Raw genomic sequence first — 26024 nt, 5'->3', positions numbered from 1 at the left:
CACGTTTTTCCCTTTCACTCCATCTGCAGAAGGCCTTCCAGGTTCTTTCGTAGATTCTGGAGGGGGAGTCCTTGCAGGATGCCAGGAGGGTGCGTATGACATCCTCAGAATAGCGCAGGGTTAAGCAGGTGGACCTTTTAGTAGCCAGGCGGCTATTTTTAGCCAATTTGGGTCTGGGTGGAGTATTGGTCCCTGAGACAAGAGGTCTGACTTCTGGGGCAGGAACCATGGTCCTTGTACTGCGAGGGCTAAGATCTTGGAGAACCGGGGTCGTCACAGCCAGAAGAGGGGCTACCAGGACTATGGCCATTTGTTCCTTTCTGATTTTCTGCAGAACTCTGGCTAGAAGAGGGATTAGAGGGAATGCGTAGAGCCTTTCTTTCAGAGAGCTGATGTACAATGCATCTATTCCTTCAGCTTGGTAAGACTGGAATCTGGAGAGAAATCTCAGCAACTTGTGATTGTGTCTGGATGCAAACAGGTCCAGCATAAGTGGGCCAAAGTGGTGTATAGTTTCCTGGAAGACTGCTGGATATAGGCTCCATTCCCACGGTTCTATTTATTGTCAACTTATCTGCTGTATTGTCCAGAGTCCCTTTGATGTGTTGGGCTGATATGGAGGCTAAGTTCTGCTCAGCACAGGAGTGGGATTTGGTACCCCTTTGAAATGTTATGTGTGCTTATGCCATTGTGCTGTTCGTTCTGACTACGATGTGAGAATGCAACAACTGGCATGAGAAGGATTTCAGACCCATCTGGACTGCCCTGAGTTCCAGCCAGTTGATGCTGTGGGATTTTTCCTCCGTGTTCCTTTTCCTTGGGCCAGGAGGGAGTTGCAGTGGGTTTCCCATCCCTTGAGGCATCTGTTGTCAGTGTGATCCTGTCTGGCTCCTGGAAGGGGCTGCCCGCCTGTAGATTTTGGAGGTGTTGCCACCATCTGAGGGAATCTCTGACATGTTGAGGGAGATGTACAGGGCAGTGATTTCTCCTTGCTGTTTGAACTTGGAAGGACAGTAGGAACCATTGACGAGGTGAGAGTGCCGTCTGGCCCATGGGAGGATGCTGAGACATGAGAACATCAAAACCAGAAGATGTGCTGCGTCTATTAGGCTGGTTATTCTTTGATGATGAACAGCTCTCAAACAGTCCTGAGGGTTGACTGTTCTCTCTGGGGAGAGGAATATGAAGCAGCCTTTAGTGGTGTCAATGAGTGCTCCTAGATGAGGGAGGACCTGGGTGGGTACTAGGTAGCTCTTCTTTCTATTTATGAAAAAGTTGTGTCTGTCTAGGCATTCAACAGTTGTCTGCAGATCCTGTGAGGCTTTGTGACTGGAAATGGACTGGATAAGAAGGTTGTCCAATATGGGTAAATATGCCTGCCTTTTAGCCAGAGGTGAACTATTTGAGACACCATGATCTTGGTGAAGGTGTGGGGCGCTAAGGATAGGCCAAATGGCCTTGCTCTGTACTGTCAATGACAATTCAGGTAGGTGAAGTGTAGGAATTTTCTGTGAAGCGGCATGATAGGAAAATGCAGATATTCCCCTATGAGATCTACTGATGTCAAAAATTCCATCTTGTGAAGGGTTTCCTTGATGGTTTGGAGTGTCTCCATACGGAATTGACAGTATCTGACAAATTTGTTTAGGTGTTTGAGGTCCAGCCTATGTCTCCAGCCTTTGCCCTTTTTGGTGACCAGAAAGAAGATGGAATAAATACCTTCGTATTGCGATAGATATGATGTGATACTTGGTGGTGGACTGCGATGTTGGAGATGGATAACCCGAGGAGGGGGTTGTTCCCCAAAACTCTATGAGATAACCTCAGGAGATGGTGTCCAGGACCCAGCAATTATCTGTGGATTGCTCCCTTGCTGGGAGGAAATGCTGGAGTCTCCCTCCTACAACGGGTTCCCTGGCATCAGAACTATTGCCATTCTGGACCTGGAGATCTGGAAAGTAGAAGGTTTGGCAGAGGAGTTAAGAGGAGTTGGTACTTCTGGGCTGGAAGCGGGATCTGGACCATGCTGGTTTCGGGAACCCATAGCTTTTGGATTGAAAGGAATTCTGGTTAGTGCTCTGGAATGGGTGAAAGAACACAACACCAAGCGAGGGATTTTTTTTTTCTTCTCCTTGAGAGAAGGAGAAAGTGTAACTTTTTCACATCCTTTGTTTCTACGAGCATATCTTTTAAGGCTTTTCCCCCCAAAAGGTGTGCCCCTGTGAAGGGTATGGTGGAAGATATCCCCGTGAGGGAAGATTAACATCTCAGTGCTTGAGCCAAATGGAACGTCTGGCTATGTTAGTAGCTGCTTTGGAGTGGGCTGAAAGCGCATCTTGTGTGGCATCAGCCAGGAAGACAAAAGATGTAGAGAATTTGTTCAGTCCTCTGTATAATGTGGTCTGATCTAATTCTTTATTGTTTATTATGTTTTCCACCCATAAGATGATACTGCTGAGGCCCTTAATGTGAATGCTGAAGCTTCATGTGCCTTTTTAAAAGCTGTCAGACTTCTTTTCCCCATGGTCTTTTAGAGGAATATCACCATGTTGGCATTACAGTGAGAGCAAGGCCCCAGAGGAGCGTCTGCTAAGGAGACTTTTAGTTCTTCCATCACATGAGGAAGAGTGTAAAATCTCTGTGCTGTACTGACCCCTTTTCTCCCTGGTCGGGAGATTTCCGCTCCTCTTTCATTAGTGTATTCAGGAGCTGGAAAAGGTGGTTGGCTTTGGTTCCGGAAACAGCACCACCCCTCTAGGTAATGATTGCTGTTTCTCAGATGGTGCTGGGCCACTAGCTAGGGAGGCAATTGCTTTAGACAATAAGGGTAAAAAAGCCCTCTTTGTTAAAGAATCCATCAGATGACAAATGCTCTGTAACCTCTGTGTCTGACCATCCACCCTCATCCCTTTCTGACATGGATTCCTGAAGCAAAATTATAGAGGAATTACTGTCAAGTTGGGGCTCAGCCAAGGTGGTCTTAGGTCTGTTAGTGTGACTTGTGGCTGTGGAGTGTAGGTCTGGAGAGTCAACCCCAGAGCCAACTGATGAGTGCTGATTATGGGTAGGGCTAGGCCATTCTGACTTTGAAATCTTATTTTGATTTTCTAAGTGCAGAGGAGGAAGACTCAGAAGAATGCAAGCTGCTAGTGCATTTTGCAAAATGGCTTGATCTCAAGGTTTATTTAATAAATGGTCAGCTAGATTGCCCAGTACTGCTTTAGTGATCTGGGATTAGACTGCTTTATCTAATTGAGCCATGCTTGTGGTAGGTGGTGGGGCTATTTCATTGTTCCCGGTCTGAGCAATGGAGGAGGTGGTGGGAAGAGGGGCTTCCCTTTGCAAGTTGGAATCAAAACTGCAACTTAAAATGGCTGCCCGCTTTGTTTCACAGGAATTCTCCATGTGGGGGAGAAAAAAAATGAACTCAATGTTACCCTTGATGTTGTTGGAGCATCTCACCTTTGTTGCTCCATTACTTCCTCCTCCTGTTCTGAGTGGAGAGGGTGGCCTGCAGTGGGGGCCCACTCCCTCCGCCTCAGCCACTTATTTCTTTGAGGCTGGGATCGTGCCCTTCCTGGCGTCTAAGACTCAGCGAGGGGTCGTAGCCTCCAGGCTGGGGATCTCTTATTTGATGCTCAGTGGCTGGAAGACTCAGTAGGCAGCTGAAGCTTGCAAACTGGATATCTCCCTGAGGACTCCCACATGAGTGATGGTTTTCTTTTTCTTTATAGGCTTTGAAATGGTTCCCTTTCCTCAGGGGTCATGGCGAATGATAGGCTAGAAAGAAGCAGGAACTTTAAAGCTGGTTGTGAGAAAAGAAGTCAACAAGGAAAGGAGTTTAAGAAATTTTAGAAACAGAGATAAGCATAGGCTTGAGATAGGAGGAGATGAGAATTAGCTCTGTCCTGGGAGAAAAGCAGAGACAAACTGGCTAGGGGGAGCTTTGGACCGATAGTGTTTAAAACTCAGTCATGTGTGTCCCTGCTTTTCCTGGGAGTTTTGGGGAGCTAAGCCATTCTGAGGGGCCACGGTGGCTTAGTGGTTAAGACGCTGAACTGCAGACTGGAAGGTCAGCAGGTCAGCAGTTCGAGACCCAAGTGCTGCGTGACGGAGTGAGCTCCCGTCTTCAGTCCCAGCTTCTGCCAACCTAGCAGTTCGAAAGCAAGAAATTGCAAGTAGATAAATAGGTACCGCCTTGGCGGGAAAGGTAACAGCGTTCCGTGCACCTTGGTGTTCAGTCATGCCGGCCACATGACCACGGAAGTGTCTTCGGACAGCACTGGCTCTTCGGCTTAGAAATGGGGATGAGCACCGCACCCTAGAGTCGGACACGACTGGTTGGGGACACCTTTATCTTTACCTTTTTAACCCATTCTGGAATGCCTTCCTCCCACCAACCTGGAGAACAACTGCTTCTCACCTTTGGGTGAGCAATCACTTAATTACGATATAGAAAGATGCAGCAAAAACTAGGCCTAGAACAAAATACTGAAACTGCAAGCTGTGCCCAGAATGAGGTTGGAGGTATTTGCCTAGAAACAGTTTCCCGAGGGAACCTACTCTCCTTAACTTCAGTTCCATTAATCATGTTAGGCAAAGTAATAAAACATTTTTCCTCAGACCACTAGATTATGAAACACAGGCTTGCCAAGCCCAAATGAGATCGCTGGGATTCACGATGGGATTTGCTTAGGCAGGGGCGGGTAACTTGTAGCCTTCCAGGTATTTGACTACAACTCCCATCACTCCTAGCCAGCATATCCAATGGTGAGGCATGATGGGAGTTACAGTCCAACATCATCCGGAGGGCTTCAAGTTCCTACCCATCTCAGTGCCTCATCCGCCCACCCTTCATGTCAAGACCTCTTCCATAATGGAATAACAAAACCGAGCAGCTTGCTGTTTTGGTCAGTGTATCTCTCTGTGCCCTTGAGAAGCAATACCTTGGCAAACATATCTATTTTTGCCTCCATCAACTTCCTGCCTTTCAGTGAGGTCAGAGTGGATCATCCAGTAGACCGCAGCTGCTAACCCATGATCTAAATTTCCTTCATTTCTCAGCAACTTCCTTAAATGTACTGCTTGGTCTGTGCTTTCCCTCTACCCACACACAAAAACTGAAATGGTGTCCAGTGAGGCTCAGGCACTTCACTCTAATTTACAATACAGTTTACACAGAGTATTAACAAAACAAGAATGCAGAAAATATTTTAAATATATTTTACAGCAATACAGAAGTTGCATTCCCCTCCCACATACATAAAAATTTGCAAGCTTATTCACTGCTCAGATGCAGGTTTATTCTTAAATTAATCCCATTGCTATCCATAGGATTCCTATGGTCACTGCTTTCGTGAATTTAAATCTGTCATCTGTCTTATCATTAGTTAGAAATACATTTAAATTATGTTAAATGAGAACTCATACCTTTTCCTTATTATACAAGGTAGAAAAGTCTTTTAACTATTAAAACTATTTCTCTCTCCTCCCCTCTCCCCGTTATGTATTCAACGGAGAGACATTTCTCTACAATTAACAGAGTTCAAACATTATCCATTCTTCTGGCTTTGGGAATTTTTGTTTTCAAGAGAATAAGATGGCTTCTAGATAATCGAGATTGTACATCACTCTCCTCCGTCATATCAGCAGTTATTTTACCAGCCTTTTCCTCTGTCTCAAAAGCGCATCTCGCAAAGCCAGCTGCAATAACATAAAAATATGCATCAGCATGCAGGACAAAGATTTCTGAAGAACTGAATACACAATTACACAACATTGAAAATCCCAGTGGACTCCACAAACATTCTCCAGTTGTGCCATCAGTGATATTTTCATAAGACCCAGGTTTTCAGAGAACATGAAGGAGAGTAACTTGGCCAGCCTTCCTGAACCTGGCACTGTCCAAATGTGTTGGGACTACATCTCCCACCATCCCCAGGCAGCATGGCCTAGGAATGAATTGCACTTCAACACATCTGAAAGGCACCAGGTTGAGGAAGGCTGAACTAGGCAGTGAATAAGTAGTAATACTGAGGATAGCTAGGGCTATAAGGGTAAGATTTAAAGTAAATGTGCAAAGCACTGAAAGCTCATCCCCTAAGCACCGAAGCCCTAGCTCCTGCTATTTCATCAGTCACTTTCTGCACATTTTCCAGCTTCCCTACAACCATGAGGGATAGAAACTTGTACTTAGAAATGTAAAAGAAAAATATAATAATGAAAGAAACTACATATTGTTCAGGTGCTAAGAACGATGAAGGCTAACAAATTGCTCGGTGTACAGAAATCCCAAGGAATAATACACCCTGCTCCAATGATGCTTATAAGTTTCTCACGGCTCCTTTGTGCACACAGTCCTGTCTAGGACTGAAGATTCCATCAAGCATGATCACCAATGTAATTAACATGCAACAATTTTCAGCCGAGGCACAACCCTCTGTAACCATAACAATTATTTATTTTTAGTGAAACCCTTGACTGGGTTGCAAGAGGATGTGTCACAAATGAAAATAAGGATAAAATCAGCATTTTATCTTCCAAACATTCTATTTGGAATCCCGAATTTGTATCTTAAGTGTAAAGTTTGCACCTTCTTTTTTGAAGAAGATAACAGTGACAGAACAGCACATAACGCATTTTCACCATTAGGGTCAATCTCCTTACTGACTGGGATAATCCTTCCCATTGGGGCTTTGCCCAGATAGGGTGATTTAGCACAAGTACGATGAGATTCCAAGGTGAATACTGCTATCAATCACTTGCCTGTTTCTCCCTGAATGAACGCTTATTTTTTGACCGGACGTTGTGGCTATATCGCATCATCATGAAATTCTTTTGCTTCTTCTTCTGTTTGTTTGTGGAGCTGGCAAAAGGATTCATTTTGGATTTCTTTTTTACAAATTCTTTTCTGTCTGTCTTGCCGGCCTAAAAATGAAGAAATGGGGAAGAGGAACAGCTAAAATGTCTCCAATCACTATGTTCTTATTTACTTATTTTAAAACGTATAGTGAATTTTTCGGCCAACACAACATGCAATTTACAAAAAAAATAATCTGAACACTGAACTGTGGTCATACCACCAAAGTGCGGCACAGTAAAAACAGCATTAGTAACTAAAAACAATGCATTTAGAGGTGTAGCAATCAATCTACATCAGGGGTACAGGACTTCAGGGCCAGAGGTCAAACCCCTGGTGCCACCCTACACCCAATCATGCCACTTCTTGCATTGCTCTGTACTATTGTAACTGTTTTTACTATTGTATTTTAAATGCGATTTTAGTATTGATACATGAACCGTGGAGAGAGGAATCTTATGTCCCCTAGACAGCATCTGGGAGAGATAGAATTTCTCGGTTTCCCAGCTCCGAGTTTGTAGACAGCGCTATGAGTTCACACTTGGGAAACCGTGCTTCCCTCCCCTTCCCCACCGGGGCGGAGAGAACCACAGTGGCTGCCCCTCCGTGTCTGTCCATGCTTGTAACACGGAGCATGGACAGAGCAAAAAGGGGGCGTTCTCGGGGGTGGGAAGGGGACCGCTTAAGCTGTTTTAGACAGCTTCCTATGCGGCCTCCAGCCCTGTTCCCCCCACCTCCCCGAAGCTGCACTTAGATGTGGAAAATCAGGCATCTAAGGAAAACTGCTGAGCTATTTAAAATCCTAAAAGATGATGCTGTTAAAGTGCTGCACTCAATATGCCAACAAATTTGGAACACTCAACAATGGCCACAAGACTGGAAAAGGTCAGTTTACATTCCAGTTCCAAAGAAGGGCAACGCCAAAGAGTGTTCAAACTACCGTACAATTGCACTCATTTCACATGCCAGCAAGGTGATCTCAAAATCCTACAAGCTAGGCTTCAGCAGTATGCGAACCGAGAACTACTGGAAGTACAAGCTGGGTTTCAAAGAGGCAGAGGAACTAGAGATCAAATCGCCAACATTCGCTGGATCATGGAGAACGCAGGAGACTTCCAGAAAAGCATCTATTTCTGCTTCATTGACTACGCTAAAGCCTTTGATTGTGTGGATCACAACAAACTGTGGCAAATTCTTAGAGATGGGAGTACCAGACCACCTTACCTGTCTCCTGAGAAACCTGTACGAGGGTCAAGAAGCAACAGTAAGAACCAGACATGGAACAACTGATTGGTTCCAAATTGGGAAAGGAGTACGACAAGGCTGCATATTGTCGCCCTGCTTATTTAACTTATATGCAGAGTACATCATGAGAAACGCTGGGTTGGATGAATCACAGGTCGGAATTAAGATTGCCGGGAGAATTATCAACAACCTCAGATACGCAGACGATACCACCCTAATGGCAGAAAGTGAAGAGGATCTCAAGAGCCTCTTGTTGAGGGTGAAAGAGGAGAGTGCAAAAGCTGGTTTGAAACTCAACATTAAAGAAACGAAGATCATGGCATCTGGCCCCATCCCTTCCTGGCATATAGAAGGGGAAGAAATGGAAGCAGTGACAGATTTTATTTTCTTGGGCTCTAAGATCACCGCAGACGGTGACTGTAGCCATGAAATCAAAAGACGCTTGCTCCTTGGGAGGAAAGCTATGGCACACCTAGACAGCATAGTAAGAAGCAGAGACATCACCTTGCCGACAAAGGTCCGTATAATCAAAGCTATGGTTTTCCCAGTAGTAATGTATGGCTGTGAGAGCTGGACTATAAGGAAGGCTGAGCACTGAAGAATTGATGCTTTCGAGCTGTGGTGCTGGAGAAGACTCTTACGAGTCCCCTGGACTGCAAGGAGGTCAAATCAGTCCATCCTAAAGGAAATCAACCCTGAGTGCTCATTGGAAGGACAGATACTGAAGCTGAAGCTCAAATATTTTGGCCACCTAATGCGAAGAGAAAACCCTCTGGAAAAGACCCTGATGCTGGGAAAGACTGAAGGCAAAAGGAGAAGGGGACGGCAGAGGATGAGATGGCTAGATAGCATCACCGATGCAATGAATAGGGACTTGAGCACGCTCCGGGAGAGAGCGCAGGACAGGAAGGCCTGGCATGCTATGGGCCATGGGGTCACGAAGAGTCGGACACGACTGAACAACAAAGCCACAACATGGAAGGAATCCTGTCCTCCGTGCTTCAGCTGCCCTGTGTTGGATAGGCGGGAGGCGATCGATCATCTATTTCAATAGGATTGCACCCTTAGGGATTTTATTATACTCAGCAGTACAGAAGTATCACAAATAAATAAATAATAAAGGAAAACCATCAGACACAAATGAGTCAGTAATTCAACCACACATACTGATACATATATGAGTTCCGTAAAGCTTTCGAGAAACGCCACCTAGTTTTACATTAATTGTGCATGCTACAGAATGTAGTAGTGGGTGCTGAATTCAGCTTCCCGAGAACCTCAGCTATTATTTAAAAACAAGAAATGATGTTTCTAGCCCTTATGAAGATATGCTTGAAAAGGGGTGGGCAAAGTTTGATGAACTCTCAGGAGCCAGAGAAGTGGCTGGATCAGATGTTTAGTAGCTAGGATTCAGTGTCCTTGCAGATCACATGGCTAGCGAAACTAGAACTGGGGAAAAGAGCAGAAGTTGCACATATGTGCTCAAGTTTCATAATGTACACAGATTGCTAAATTGAGCTCTTCTTGAATTTCAATTGCCTGGGTGGAGAATTTTAATTTTTTTTTTTAGTCCAGAGTATGCAGAGCCCTGGATATGGTTCAGTTGTCTATTTTTCCAATGCTGGCCATGTCAAGTGTCACAGTTCCAAACTAGTTTTCATTTTGATAATGCAATTAGCACAAATTCCTACATTCTTCCATTGAAATCACATGTGATTGGTCTCCCCCAATGTTAATCCCCATCTAAAGGCATGTCCGTTCCACCAAACTAATATAGCATCACAAATAACTACTTCCACCCCCTTCTCCACATGGATCTGAGCTGTGGGAGGAAGGAGGCACAGATACAAGAAGATGCCAGTGAGAAGAGGGCCCAGATGGTTTTGGGAACAGGAGGGCCAGAGGCATTGAAGGGGAGCAGAGGGAAAACTTTATGCTCAATCTACAGAGCTATGCACTGTTGGCAGAGAATGAATAGGAAGAGGCAGGGAAGCAGACTGGAAAGGGTCAGAGTTGGGAATGGGTTGAGAAGCATCAATCTAACAGAAGCGTGGTTGGAAGGAGAAGCTGAAAGACAGACAGAAGGAACTGATGGCCAAGAATCAACAGGAGCTGGGTGGAAAACCCTGTGTGGAATAGGAAGGTCTGGGTGTTCTTGGCATGATGCACTGGACAGGCAAAAGGGTAAAAAGACAACAGTCCAGGGATGCTAATGAGGCCTTGGGCAAAGGAGTTGTTCAGTTCCACCTATTTTATTTGAACTAACCCAGCAAATGTTTGGCTACAGGTACCTAGTCTGGAACTGTTTAAAGAAAATATCTCACCATTGCTGTAGCCAGTCTTGTCTCTTTATCCGACTTAGGTTTCTTATGAAGATGTTCAATGTCCCTGAGCGAAAGCAGCTCTCCCCTGAAAAGATCAAATGCAGTAATATTGGCTCATGTCACAGTGAAGATGCTTCTTCATCAAACCAGAGAATCCTCTGCCAATACAAGACTAGATTGACCAATGGTTTGAGGATAAAGGCAGCTTCATATGAAAGCACAAGCTTTTCTGTACATTGCACCGAATGATGTGGTAGGCCGGGCTGGAAGAATTCTGGAACTTCAAGCGAAAGAATGGTTCACTAATATGCAATTGTTAATTACCTTAATGATTACTACTTAATAATAACTTATTTAAATGATTTTTAGGCCACCTTTAAAGATAGAACCCTCTCAAGGCAGTGTACAAGATAAAAACTAGAAAACTATGCAAAACAAATACAATAGAGAAGCAATAAATAAATATTCAGTAAAACAGTATAAAAAAAGAGGTAACACCAATAAAACCTGCAGCCCACAGACTATGAAGAAGTCAGGGAAAACAAGTGGGCATCCTTATTATCCCACTCTTCTACTAAAAATACCTACACTGCCATACAATATATGCTCTCCCATGTAAAAATACTCCCTAAAGGAAGGAAAACTTGCATTCCGGGGGGGGGGTTGTTTCCAAAGTGGCCCTCTCTCATGTGCTATTTTACTATACGTGAGGAGCTTTTTATGCAAGGGGACATTTCACCTGCTGTCTGAAATGGTACAGTGTAGAACCCTATCACATCAGTACAACACCTCAATCCACAGAATGTGTAGATTGGTTTCAAAATTAAGCTTGAACATGAAGGATATGCATGTACAACTCTACACTACTTTGTACATAAGGATGGAAATTGTGTGTAGTATTCATAAACAGCTAATTTTTGAGTTAAAGTTTGAACATCAACTTATTTGGATTTCAGGATTTTAAGGGGTACCTGGGCTGCAAAGGCCAGGAAAAAGTAGCCATGGGGGAGGACAGAATGCCAGACACCCCAGATCACAACTGATCTTGTCAGACTCCTCTCCTTGACACCTGAAGTCTCATGACAGACTGCCCATACATTCTCAGAATTTGCGGCCTGGTGCGGCCAGTGACATTCTTGACACACCCCTTACGCAGCAGAGGAACCACGCTCCAGAGAGCTATTACTTTTACCTTGGCTCTTCATCACTCTCAATCTCGACGTTTTTCCTCTTCGCAGCCTTGCCAGGGGCAGACTTGAGTTCTTTGCTGAGCTGGGCGAGACGTATTTTCTGGAAGTCCTCCTGAGTGAGAAGTCTACTGGTGCTTACAGCTGACGCTTTGGCCTTCTGTTCTTCCACGGGCATGCTCTGGACTTTTTCAGCCTTTAAAAGCAAAGATGCAAATGAAATGCAATTTGGGGAAGGAAAATGAAGTCTTGTGTAAACACCATCACCATACAGCATTTATATATGCTTTTAGCACTGCACTTGCCTAGCTTGATCTGAGAGAAACGAAGACAGACTTGAGGAAAGCCAAGCTGACTTCCAGTTCCTTCCTTCCAATTTTCATTGGCTTCCATTTGCAGTAATATATACCAACTTTCCCCACTGTGGTGTCCTCCAGATGTTCTGGATTACAACTCCCACCATCTCTGACCAGCTGGCTGAGGCTGATGGGAGTTGTAGTTCAACACATCTGGAGAGCACCAGGTTGGGGGAAAGCAGTTATATACCAATAATCTTAATTCCTGTGCCACTGATGCAGAGACAAAGTTCAGAAATAGCGACTTGCAGATGAGTAGCTTACGCAGCAAGTTCAGCAATGATATAAGGCTCGCATCCATGCTTCCTGCCTTCAGGTCTAACACCCTGACCTTAGGACCACAATGGCCCACCAATTTAAACAAAGCTTTGGCTACTGGGTGGTACAGAAATGTAATAAATAAGTTTTACTGGCTGTGATTGATGGAGCACCTCTTCTGATATGAACCTACTCATAACTACAATCGACATCTGCAACCCTCCTCCAAGGGAGGCTTGGAGGATAACAAGGGACAGGGCCTTCTTGATGGCAGCCTCCCGATGGTGGAATGGTCTCCCTACCGTGGCCTGCCTGGCACCAACACTGTCACCTTTTTGGCACCAAGTTAAGACTTTCCTCTACTCCCAGGCCTTTCATGGCATAGGATGGGGCTTTTAATGTCAGTTGTTTTATCAGGTCCTGGTATTTTATTGTTAATTGTTTTTAGCTCTTTTCAACTGGTTTAAATTTTGGTATGTCAAAGATTTTATATTATGTTTTTATTACGTTGTATTTGGGTTTTTTATTTTTTGTGAATAGCCTTGAGAGTTTTGGCTATTGAGTGGTATAGAATGAAATAAATGGATGAAAGGAATTAATTTTTCTCAGATCCTTTATGAAATGCAATTGCAAGCATGTGGGAATGCAAATGGCAGTTAACTTCATGCTTACTTTTGAAGATGTTAGGTAAAAATGCAGAAACAACAACAAAAAGACACCCTACTAGCTCTTGCTGTTCCTCATCTGAGGAATGATGCACATCAATCCATTCTCCATCTTCACCATCTTCCTCTTCACTGGAACTGGCGGTCTCCCAGCCATCTGCAAAGGTGCAAAAAGGTACAGAGCCAGGAAAAGAAAACCTGTGTTTAGAGAGCTTTAGCTTTTAGGGCTTTGTTAAAGAAATAAGCACATCTCCAAGAGCTAGACCAAGTGTGAATTAGCTCAGTAATGCCAGGATGTTTGTGCTATCATTAACACTGCTTTGTGAATGGTCACCATAGTGATTTTACAGACATTCAGGCTTTAATGTTATTGTCACAGTCTGTACTTTTTGAATTTCACTTCCCCACTGATTCGCCGTCTACTACTCTAGCTTCCATGGCAGCAGCTCTCTACGAAAACAAAGACAAAACTAACCTTCTTCAAGCTTTCCATCTTCTTCCTTAGTCTCAAGCTCCAGGACTTCAGCTCCTGGAATATAGTCTTTGGCATCCAATTGCCCATATTCATGAATTTTGGCTTCCGACGTGGCTTCTGTTGGTTTACCCTAAGAGAAACCCAAACATTTATTTTTAAAAGGAGCACTGCATTCTACTTATAGCTTCACACAATTCCTCTAGAGAAGTGTTTTATTCCAGACAAAATCTGATAATCCAGAGAGGTCTTCTCTTTCTGGTTGGCCACAGAGCCACTGACTGGGTCTGCATGACACACTGCACTTCATTATGGCTTATTTAAGTCATGGCGAGCTGTGGCACCCACAGGCACCATCTTGAATATTCAGCCCCCGACCACGGGTTGTCATTGTGTGCGAACCCAGCTGGCGAGGGTTATGCAAGGGTAAAATGACATGTAAGAAGGGGGTGTGGGGATCTACTATCATCATCATGGGGACTTATGGAGGGAATTATTGGGTTGAGTCAGTGAACTCATTAAAAAAACATTAATACAATGGAAATAAGAGAAGAAACAAAAGAAACATACGTGTGTGCACAAAATGGATGTAAGACATGTTATGGTGTCTATGTTTCAACACTATTTAATGTTGTAAACATTTTAAAATAAACAGTTAAAAAAGGAAAGAAGGACGGGAAAAACAGGGCAGGGCAGCAAAGAAAAAGAATACCTATCCCCACCCAATACTTTCTATGTAAGTGGGGCATACATGCAAATATGAACTTATGAATCTGCTTTGTACAGAGTCAGACAGTATGTCCAGTATTATTTACTCTAATCAATAGCAGCTATCCAAGTTATCTACCAGAGGACTTTCTCATCACCCACTACCTCATCCTTTTAGGTGGTATCTTGGTGCCAGAACCTGGGACCTTCCGCATGCCAAGTATGCATTGTACCACTGAGCTGTGGACCCTCCCACACAAGGGCTACCCCATCATGTCTAGTTTGGTATGCATTTCTATATAGTATAGTTATATGTCCTAGCACAAGAGCCAAAATTCGCATTACAGGCATTACGATACAGAATTCTCCATCTAAGTCTATCCAACGTGGCCTGTTCCTTGCCCTCAATAGCCATGGTGTGCAACGTATTTCGTCAATTTTGCTTAGAGAGATTAGTAACCGTAAGGCTTAAAGCAGGGGTGGGCAACTTGTAGGCTAAAACATCTGGAGGACCACAATTCCCATCAGCCTTAGCCACCATAGCCAAGAGTGGCTAAGGCTGTTTTCCCTGGTTTTCCCGCCTCCCAGCTGAGCAGAGCAGAGCAAGTTGCTCCAGCTGGTCCAGGGACTACAGAAGCAAGCAAGCTCCGAGAGAGCAAGCGACCAGAGCGAGCGAACAGGGGGAGCGAACAGGAATTGGCCAGGGGAGTTGCAGTGGTAGAAGAGACAAAGGAGACAGAGGCTAAGAGTGGGACTCTGCTTTTAACCTCTACTGAGTAGAGGAGCAGACACAGGCTAGTCTAGAACAATCACAAAGCTAGACACAAAATGGGAAAAGAGGCTATGGAAGGACAAGACTCTCCAGTGGTGGTGACCTGCAAGGTGTGTTCAATGTTTGTTTTCTTGCCTGAGAACAATGTGGCCTACACTTGCAACAAGTGCAAGTTGATCACGCTGCTGGAAGAAAAAGTAAGTGGACTGGAGTGGCGACTGTTGACCCTCCAGGGAATAAGAGAACATGAAGAGTTCTTGGACAGAATGGGCGAACTACAGCAGCAAAGGGAAGACCAGAAGCTTGAAGAGCAACAGCAAGATGAGGCAGAAGTGGGTAATGCTGAGAAGAAAAATGGAGTAGAGGATACTCCTTGGAAAAGGGTGACAGTTAAGAGAAGAAGAACTAGACGCCACTCTGCACCAGTGGAAGCAGTGCAGCTAAAGAAACCAGTTCCAGGTACTTGCAGATGAGACTGGAGGACAGCCTGCAGAGGAAGAATCACAGGGGAACCTGCATGAGAGTGAGCAAGAGGCTAAAGGTCAGCCAAACAGAGGTGATGAAACCCAGGCCTACAACAAGAAGAAGAGAAGAGTGGTAGTAGTGGGAGACTCCTTGCTACGTGGGATCGAAACCCAAGTATGTCGCGAAGACCCGTGGACTCGCCAAGTATGTTGTCTCCCGGGAGGATGGATTAGAGACGTGACTGAAAGGTTGTCTGCACTCATCAAGCCCACTGACAGGTATCCCTTTCTTCTCATCCATGTGGGAACAAATGATACCGCCAAGCGGAGCTACGAAGAAATCACGTCAGACTTTGAAGCTTTGGGAAGGAAACTCAAGAACTTTGGGGCCCAGATAGTATTCTCATCCATCCTTCCAGTAGTTAGAAGAGGGCTAGAAAGGGAACGAAAAATACCCCGGTGAATGACTGGCTATGAAGGTGGTGCCAACGAGAGAGATTTGGATTCTGGGACCACGGGCTATACTTCCTGGAAGATGGACTGTTGGCAAAGGACAGGTTGCACCTCACAAAGGCTGGGAAGAATGTGTTTGGCCACAGCATGAAGAACTTCATCAGGAGGGCTTTAAATTGAATCCTACAGGGGAGGGAGGTGTAAAGTTGGGGGTAACAATGGACGTAGGCTCATGCACTGCAACGGAGAGAACAGCTCTAATAGCACCCAATAATAGTCTTCAGACACATGTAGGAAGAAAGCCAGACTATGAAGCACATGGTCTTCGATGTCTATATACTAATGCCCAGAGTATGGGAAACAAACAGAACAAACTTGAACTCTTAATACAAGAGGGAAAGTATGACTTGATAGGTATAACAGACTTGGTGGGATGACTCTCATGACTGGAATACAGCAATTGAAGGATATAACTTGTTCAAAAAGAACAGGAGGAACAGAAAGGGAGGTGGGGTTGCACTATATGTGAAAAATACGTATCTCTGCACAGAAATACAGGAGGATGAGCTTGGTAGCCCCATCGAGAGCATCTGGATCAAAATAAATGGAGCAAAGAATAAAAGGAACTTGGTGGTCAGAGTCTACTACCGGCCACCCAATCAAGGAGATGAGGATGAAACTTTTGAAAATCAAATAGCCAATGTTTTAAGGAAGCATGATGTAGTAGTAATGGGGGACTTCAATCTCCCTGCTATTTGTTGGGAGACAAATTCTGTAAAACATGGCCCCTCCTGGAAATTCCTGACTTGTGTGGCAGATAACTTCCTCCTACAGAAAATGGAGGAAGGAACTAGAGGATTGGCTATCCTTGACTTGACCCTAACCAACAGAGATGACTTAGTGGATAAAGTAGCAGTTACAGGAACTCTGGGGGAAAGCAACCATGTTGTACTTGAGTTCTTGGTTCTAAGGAAAGCAAAAGCAGAGTGTAGTCAAACGTGTACCCTGGATTTTAGGAAAGCTGATTTTAATAAACTCAGAACAATGATCAGTAAGGTCCCATGGCAAGCGACGCTAACGAGAAAAGGAGTCCAAGATGGGTGGGAGCTTTTAAAAAAGGAAATTCTCAAGGCACAATTACAAACAATTCCAACAAGAAGAAAAGGTGGAAGACAACAGAACAAGCCAATGTGGCTTCACAAAAAGCTTAGAGATGACCTGAAAACAAAAAAGGACACATACAGGAAGTGGAAAGAGGGCCAAGTAACAAAGGAAGAGTACAGGCAGGAAGCACAGAATTGCAGGGATGGCATCAGGAAGGCTAAAGCTGCAAACGAGCTGAGGTTAGTGAGGGATGCTAAAAACAACAAAAAGGCTTTCTTCAGCTACGTGCATGGTAAAAGACAGAGGAAAGAAATGGTTGTTTAGCTATTAAATAAGGATGGCAAAACGATAACAGAAAGAAAAGGCAGAGGTGCTCAATTCCTACTTTGGCTCAGTGTTGTCCCAAAAGAGGGTTTATGAGCCTCCTGGCAAAGGTGAAGTACAGGCTGAAGGGGCAGGATTGCAGCTTGAGATCGATAGGCATATGGTCAAGGAACACCTAATTACTTTGAATGAGTTCAAATCTCCAGGGCGAGATGAACTGCACCCTAGAATAATAAAGGAACTGGCAGAAGAACTCTCACAACCGCTGTCTATTCTCTTTGAGAAATCAGGGAGGATGGGGGAAGTGCCAGATGACTGGGGGAGGGCTAATGTTGTCCCTATCTTCATAAAGGGAAAAAAGGAGGAACCTGGGAACTACAGACCAGTCAATCTGACATCAATCCCTGGGAAAACTCTGGAGCAGATGATAAAGCAATCCATCTGGAAGCACCTTGAAAACAATGCAGTGATTACTTGAAGCCAAGATGGATTTGTCAAGAACAAGTCCTGCCAGACGAATCTGATCTCATTTTTTGATCAAGTAACCTCCCTTGTGGACCGTGGGAATGCTGTAGACATCATATACCTCGACTTCAGCAAAGCTTTCGACAAAGTGCCCCATGATATCCTGATGAGCAAACTAGCTCAAAGTGCGCTACATGAAACAACGATTCGGAGGATCCACAGTTGGCTACAGAATTGGACTCAAAGAGTGCTTATCAATAGGACCTTCTCAAACTGGGGAGAGGTAACGAGTGGGTACCGCAGGGCTCAGTCCTGGGCCCAGTGCTCTTCAACATTTGTATTAATGACTTGGAGGAGGAGGTGCAGGGAATGCTGATAAAATTTGAGGATGACACAAAATTGGGTGGGATAGCTAATACTTTGGAAGACAGAAACAAAATTCAAAGTGATCTGGATAGACTGGAGTGCTGGGCAGAAAACAACAGAATGCCATTTAATATTGATAAATGCCAAGTTCTGCACCTAGGAAAAAGAAACCAAATGCACAGTTACAAGATGGGGGATACGTGGCTCAACAACACTACAAGCGAGAAGGATCTTGGAATTGTTGTCGACCACCAGCTGAAGATGAGCCAACAACATGATGTGGCTGCAAAAAAGGCCAATGCTCTTCTGGGCTGCATTCATAGAAGCATAGCTTCCAAATCCCGGGAAGTACTAGTTCCCCTCTACTCAGCACTGGTTAGGCCTCATCTGGAGTACTGTGTCCAGTTCTGGGCACCACACTTTAAGAAGGATGCAGACAAACTGGAGAGGGTTCAGAGGAGGGCAACAAAGGTGATCAGGGGACTGGAAACAAAGCCCTATGAAGAGAGACTGAAAGAACTGGGCATGTTTCGCCTTGAGAAGAGAAGACTGAGGGGAGATATGATAGCGCTCTTCAAGTACTTGAAAGGTTGTCACAGAGAGGAAGGCCAGGATCTCTTCTTGGTCATCCCAGAGTGCAGGACACGGAATAATGGGCTCAAGTTACAGGAAGCCAGATTCCGGCTGAACTTCAGGAAAAACTTCCTGACTGTTAGAGCAATACAACAATGGAACCAATTCCCTAGGGAGGTGGTGGGCTCTCCCACACTGGAAGCATTCAAGACGAGGCTGGACAGCCACCTGTCAGGGATGCTTTGACTTGGGTTCCTGCATTGAGCAGGGGGTTGGACTCGATGGCCTTGTAAGCCCCTTCCAACCCTACTATTCTATGATTCTATGAGTGAGGGAAGATGGGAGTTGTAGCCCAAAGCATCTGGAGGGCCACAAGTTGCCCACCCCTGGTTTAATGGGAGCAAAGATCCATGCTTGCTTGGCTTTAGTTTTATACTTCAGAATGTTCTGTGCATCTTTGCCTGGTTGAATGTTGCAGAAGAATCTTTGACTTTGGGTCTAGACCATCTAACATGTACACAGGGTTTGTGTGGAGACAGTTCAGGTGTTACAACTTGGGAAAGCCTAGAACATGGAAAGACGCTGACCTTCTCTCCATCCCCAGAAATGGATTGTTAAAGGGCCTGAGAACTGGATGAGCTCCCAGACAGATGAGGGGTTCACTCACTGCTTGCACAATACTACAGCAGACCTACTGTCAAATGGCAGTGAAATGACTGTTTGCCAGGAACAGCTTTCCTCCTTGTATTCCATACAAGCAACCAGAAAGCCCCTTTCACTGAAACCATCAGCAGGTCAAACAGTCTTTTTCCCAAGAAGTTCAAACCAACTTAACACTGTATCCTGCTCTCTTCTTTAGGCTGAGGAAGGATAACATTCCAAAGATGCAAACTATCAAGGCTTAGCTATCCCATTGTTTCCACAGCATGAAAGATCAAAGTATTATTTACCCGGAACTTCTTCTGCAACATCTGTGGATTCAGGGACCGGAACAATTGAATCAACGTTCTTGCTGACATCATTACATCTGTAAAAAATGAAAAATATAGAATTGAAGATGTTCTGCAAAATAGGTTCAGACTGATTATGAAGTACACTCTTGAATTACACTAGCTTTTCTCCTGCTGGTTACTTTCCATTAAAAACAAAACACACAAATGGACAAATTAACCAAGTTCTCAGAAAATAAAATCACAGCCAAATATGAGATTTCATGCCCTTGGAATCAAAGAAAAAAGTAGTCCTGTGTATAGGTGTCTAGTACATGTTTTGGAGCACAACGTGAACTTAACAGGTTCCTAATCTCTCAAAAGACAATATGGAGAATTTAAAGATGTCCTTGAATTAATTTTGTGCACATGCAAAGTAGCAAACTTACTTTTATTTTTGTGAGATCTGTACTGTGCCAGGTCTTGAAGCAAGTCTTCTGTCATGGCCAGAGGGCATCTAGCTGATATCTCTTTAATAGCATTAATCCTGAAAATGTGAAAGTTTAAGAACACTGAAATAACAGAACCTTGTAAAATGCGTGTTTTTTTAAATGTACTGTGCACTTCAAAGAAATAAAATTTGGCATCAAAGCAACCAAAGTTCTACACCATGAAGAGCTGGATTCTGCAACCTGCATCAACTATGTAAAATAGACTTATTTGGCATTATTATTCTGCTGCCGCCACTCATGAAAGACAGTAAATTGCTATTCAGAGCACAGAAGCCCAACCTCCTGGAAATCCTGCTGAACCCCACCAATACTTCCGAGATATCACCAGGCATGTGCCACACGCATCTGTGCCCATTTGTGTAGTCCTGAGGACTAGAAAACTGATTTATTTTATTTTTAGCGGAAAGCCAATATTTCCAGGATGCTGAATTCTGCACTTTTGTAGTGCAGCCATGGACTACACACACACACCCCCTACGTAAGGCCCACTAAACTTCTTCAACTGCCCTCTGAGCCTCATGTACCTCCTCCCTGCCCAGCCATTGCAGCTTCTGCTGTGGCTTGTACTGGCTATCAGCTCCCGCCATACATGTGCAGTTGCTCAACATCATTAGGACACACAGTGGCCAGGACCACAGTGTCAGCAGCCACCATGAGCATCAGCAAAGCAATTGAGGGCAAACTGCCACGTTGGCCATCTCACTGCCCTGTGAAGAAGAGGGCAGCCGGTTGTAAATTGACTGGATGTGTTGTATGTGACAGTCGGTATAAAAACAAAACAAAAAGTTTTAAACAAAATAAGAAAGATAAATGAGAGAAGCCACACCATATGCTCTGGGGTGTGTGGTGTGTGGTGAATCCCTGATCCTTTCCTGTCACGGTGATGGTGCGCCCGGAGGTTCCAGTGGGGCCCCAGAAACCCCAAGACCACACCAGAAAGGCCAGCAACTTCCAACTGCATTTCAGCTGTTCCCAGGAATGTCAGGTTCCCAGGCTATTTCTTAGAGGCCTGAGACTCTGTGGGGCGGGGGGAATCACCTGCCCCCCACGCCACTGAGCCTTCATTTCCACAGAGGGACTGTCAAGGCACATAGGCAGATTTCTACTAGGCCCGAGGAGGCTGAGGCTCCACTGTGTAAGGTCAACATCACTTCTGAGGAGGCGTTTTGATTCTTTTAACCAAATAGGTAGCTAAGAACTAGTCCTGAGTTTTGTTTTTCACCCCATTCCTCCTGCCCAATCCTTTTTCCTTTTGTGTGGAGTCTTTTACATTGTAAGCCTGAGGGCAGGGGCTGACTCATTACTGATCTTTGTAAACTGTTCTGGGAGCCTTTTTCGGCTGAACAGAGGGGTAACACAGACACAGGACATATGCCAGAGCTTAGAATGGCAAGTCAAGGAATAAGCTGCTCTACTCCAAATCTTAGCAATACCAACATACGCAGAACACTGCACATTTGTACAACCTGTTGTGGATGCAGAAATCTGGTGGGGTTTAGTGGAATAATACAGACGGGAAATACATAAAGCGTTTCCAGGGGTCAAGAAGCATTACAGAGTTGGCACAGAAGCAGGTGCTCCATTTTATGGAGTCACATGTGAGCACGGACCAGCCTGTTTTCCAATGCTTAGCAGAACAAAGGGAGGCCCCTGCTTTGATCAGGGCCCTGTGAAGGTTTGGATTCAAATACTGCAGCTTACAAAAGTTACTAAAGACAATAGAACTTTAATAAAATACAAGACACAATTAAGCAGCAAAACACCAATTCTGAAAAGGAAATAGAAACAGTTCTGTGTCTTCAAGATGGAGACTTGCAGTTTTTCTAACTTTCTTCCGCACAGGGTTCAGAATTCCAGGGGCCCCACCCAGATGACCCTGCTCTGCACTTCTACCAACTTAACTTCTTGTATAGTGGGGCAGCACGGAAGCAAGGCACCTTACTTCCCACCCATTGTCTCGTGCAGCCAAGCTCATACACTTTCCTTAGCTCTAGTTACTTACCCGACAGTCATCACTTCCCCAGAGTTTTTGTCTGTGACAAAGTTGTTGGCTATTGTCATCAGCACCGACTGGATAATCTGATGAAGAGGAAACAAAAATCTGTATAGCTCTAGATTTGCAAACGTGGCCATTTTAATCACATTCAGCATCTCCTGTGAACATACATGCAAATATACAACTGTGTTCAAGGCTGGGCATATGATTTTTCCCTCCTTTAGGAGCTAAGTAGATGACATACCATTTATTGCCCCACATTATTCCAACACTGGAAAGCTATGTTATTTCTTCAATTTAAATTCAACCTGTTCCCCAAAGGGACTCAAGGTGGCATACATGGTTCTCTCCCCACTCCATTTTATGCTCACAACAACCCTATGAGGTAGGTTAGGCTGAGAGGTAGTGACTGGCCCAAGGTCACTCAGTGAGTTTCATGGTCAAGTGTAGATTTGAATGCAGGTCTCCCCAGTCTTAAACCAGCACTGTAACACTATATTATACTGGTGTGGATTGGCTACAGCTCAAGATATTATTACTGACATATCAAGCCCTAAACAACCTAGGACCAGGTTACCTGAAAGATCCTCTTCCCCTATATAGATCCGTTAGACCACTAGGGTCTTTTGAGGAGGCTTTGCTGTCTGTGCCACATCTTGCAAAGTCCCATCTGGCAGCAACATGGCAGCGGGCCTTCTCTGTGGTGGCACCCTCCCACTGCGATATATCAGGCACCGACGTTCATGTGTTTTCAATGATTATTAAGAACTTACTTGTTTACCCTGGCTTTTCCCAACCATTAACTTGGCTAAACATTGTTGTGCTTTTATAATGGTGCATTGTTTTATCATCTGTTGTAAACTACTTTGGGATTTTAAAAATGGGAATTGGTTTATAAATATGCTGAAATAAATAACCAATAGAGTGTTGAATCTTTCAGCTCAAGGGCTGATTCCATTTCAGAGACGCACTCAAGGGCGGCGGGCAGAGCTGAAGGTACAGAGCCAAAGGTCCAAAATCACCAAAAATACAGGTGTATTTGAGCTTAAAGCTCTAACTGCCAGTAACTAAGCCTCAAGAGAGCCATTTCTAGTTTTTAAGAATGGGGGGAAAGTGTGCAAAAGCCACGAAACCAATGAATGACTGACAGTTTGGGGGAAAGGGGCTGGTGCCAGGAAAAAAGGGCGTGGCCACCAAGGAAACCCAGAAGGCCATATTGGGACCCCAGGAGGGCTGGATTTGGCTGGCAGGCCTGAGGTTCTATACTGTAGAGTATAGTGTGTTGCTATAAAGTAACACACACAGAATAATACTTGCTAGTGTGATCACCACATGTGGCTATCTAAACTTGGATACCCAATATTTATTACACAGAAGTCCCTTCCACATAGGAAGTCTGAAGGCTCGACGGTTTCTTCTCCCAGGTTGCTAGTTCCCTAGCTTTTGTAAAGGGCAAAAAGATTTTGAGAAAACCTCACCTCAGGTGGGACAAGCTGATGAGAAGCCTGTGCAGCAAACAGAAGAATCCTGGTAACTTCTAAAAAACAAAAGCAGCCAAAAGAAAGGACTGTTGTAGAGATGGAAGAAGGTCATACACATTCTCAGACCCACAGAATGGTTGAGTGGGGCTTTGACTTGGAGCTGTGCCATTCGTTTTATGGCTCTGTTAGTTTCCAAAAGTGTTGCCACGTGCCTGGAGTCTCCAGGGTGGGGTGAAATTAAAGTCCCCCTCAGCTAGAAATAGCAGAATGGCTTAGGGGAGAAGCCCTCCAATTCCTCTCTTCCAGGAACAGCAAGAGCAAGATGGAAATAAGGAGAACACGTACCTCTCTGGTGAGGTTGCAGGAACCGCTGCACAAAAGGGTAGTAGTTGAAGAGGAAAAGCTGGGGAGACACAGAGCATGCACAAGACGTCAGCTAGGCATCCTCCTTTCTCACCTGGAACGGGCACTGAATCCACCTTGCCAGCGGAAGAAGGCTGGAGCAGCAGAAGAGGAATACGAGGCAAAGACAGCATGCACAATGCCTCTGCCTGATTTGGGAGTGGGGGGGACTCTGCAGTGCAGCTCAGGGTCCTCCAACACTCTGTGTAGCAGGCTACTTTGGGGAGGAGAGGGTGGGGAAGTCAGCTTCTGCAAGCCCAGTTGCACATGGCTAAATCTGGATCCAGCCCTATATACTAGAGTGTGTGTGCACGCAGTTGTATACGGAACATGCATTGTCCCACTGCTCTAATAATGGCCCACCTTGCATAAACAAACGTATTTGCGTCTCCCCCAACACACACAGTATCTAACAGCCTTTTACAGACATTCAAAACTTGATTGAGCCAACAGATCTCGCTCGTCATACCTCATGAATGCCGACGAGCCGGGAAATAAGATCCATGAGCATCATCTTCACTTCAAACCTTTCCTTTGAGGATTCCAGCTGCTTTAAGAGATTCTCTGCAAAGTCTGAGCCAACATCAAAAGGGGGGGAGGTTAGGTAAATTAAAAAAAGAGGAGAAATCCTTCAATTGCAAAGCACCTTACCTATCACTCCAGGGCTTAAAATGGGATGTGTCTGCTGTTTTTCTAAAAGTTGCAGCCTCTATGTCACAAGTTTCATTGGCTGACCTTACATTTGTGTACACTGTTCCGTAGATCTAGTGGTCGAGCCATTCTCACCCACCTCAACATCACCTGAAATCTCTATTATTCTCCTGTTGCCCCCTGGGCTCAAATGTCACCATTCACAAATGGTGTCCATGCACTGAAGTCGAGAGTACGTGCCTTGGGGGTCATGGATGAGATGAATCGCCGAGAAGTTGAACACCTCCGGCTTTCTCTTCTTCTTATGTTTCTGTGCAACAGGGAGAGACACAAGCAATACATATTCAGTGAAAAATGAGAACACACACATTGACGTCTCACAGACCTGGTTTGAATTAAACTTCTCGCAGGGCAGAGGCGACATACAGTGGAGAGAATGGGACTGTGACCACTGACCAGGCATGCCCGTTATGCCTTCGGTTCTGCCGGATGCCACTGGGCCTAACACTTGCATAGGGCCCATAAACAAAAAATCCAACAAGCACAGGCCTGAGTAATGTGGCCATTTCACAGATTGCCATCCTGCATATGTTCTAGATGTCTGGGCCTAGATGCATAGGCCCTCCATAAACGTTACACGCACGCATGAAGATCCAGCAGATATGCCGGGCAGGGAGAATGGGCCAGCATATCACTCCTGCATGCTTTACTCTGGGCAGTCTCTACCCACTGAGAAGTTCACATGAACCAGGCCACCAAAAGCTGCTATTTTACATCAGCTCGACTGAACAGCTGGTGTGGGAAACCACATCACAGAAGAAACCATATACAGCGGGAAGTGTACATGGTTTCTTCTGCCACAGTTGCTTCCGTTGTTATATGGTTCCAATTAAAAACAACAGCAGTGCAGTTGTTATAAGTACAACTCTACCCTTCACAGTCAGGGCTGCCAGGTAACGACCTTCCTGCCTCTTAACAGCCCTGGAGGAGTAAAGGAAGATGCATCCAAGGCCCCTGTCTTAACCCACCCACCACCCAAAAATCCCATTTCCCCACCAAGTAGCCTTGGCACGTCATAGTCTCTCAGCCTAATCTGTATCTCAGAGGATAACATGCATCAGCCCCCAGTCCTTAGAGGAGGGGTGGAATACAATCATGGCAAACAAGCTCACCAGTAGCATTCCGTAAGTAGAGCAGTGACCACATTTGGGCATGGTCAACTGGTCCAGCCACTACTTGAACATGAGCTTGATTCAACTGGCATACAACAGAAGGACAGACAGCCATCAGATGCATTGGACTACAGTTCCCATCATCCCCAGTGGGAATAATGGGAGTTGTTATCCACCACATCTGCAGGGCACCAGGTTAGGGAAAAGCAGACAGTCTTCTTTATTTTGACAGGTGTCCCAAATGCAGTTCCCAATACAAAGCGGCCTTATACCAGCCCAGACTGTG

At 44.9% G+C, this 26024-nt stretch overlaps 1 protein-coding gene across 1 annotated transcript in view; it reads right to left on the bottom strand.

Annotated features, from left to right (window-relative positions):
* Positions 1-5132: 5132 nt before the first annotated feature.
* SDAD1 (SDA1 domain containing 1) overlaps positions 5133-26024 on the bottom strand; it is a 30456-nt gene continuing 9564 nt past the window's right edge. Inside the window, exons 10-22 of the mRNA XM_084855387.1 lie at positions 24807-24876; positions 24385-24488; positions 23859-23916; positions 23511-23569; positions 22039-22115; positions 19974-20071; positions 19546-19622; positions 13370-13499; positions 12954-13051; positions 11621-11811; positions 10429-10513; positions 6766-6927; positions 5133-5703 (exon numbers count right to left, since the gene is read on the bottom strand). Coding sequence (XP_084711513.1) covers positions 5653-5703; positions 6766-6927; positions 10429-10513; positions 11621-11811; positions 12954-13051; positions 13370-13499; positions 19546-19622; positions 19974-20071; positions 22039-22115; positions 23511-23569; positions 23859-23916; positions 24385-24488; positions 24807-24876 — 1260 coding nt within the window. The 3' untranslated portion in view covers positions 5133-5652. The remainder of the gene's footprint in view (positions 5704-6765; positions 6928-10428; positions 10514-11620; positions 11812-12953; positions 13052-13369; positions 13500-19545; positions 19623-19973; positions 20072-22038; positions 22116-23510; positions 23570-23858; positions 23917-24384; positions 24489-24806; positions 24877-26024) is intronic.

This window comes from Heloderma suspectum, chromosome 5, assembly GCF_057233095.1.
Source record: "Heloderma suspectum isolate Gila_16-S chromosome 5, 16-S_ref, whole genome shotgun sequence".
Lineage (NCBI taxonomy): Eukaryota > Metazoa > Chordata > Lepidosauria > Squamata > Helodermatidae > Heloderma > Heloderma suspectum.
Note: the sequence above shows the minus strand (reverse complement) of the source record. Positions and strands in the feature narration are given on the sequence as shown.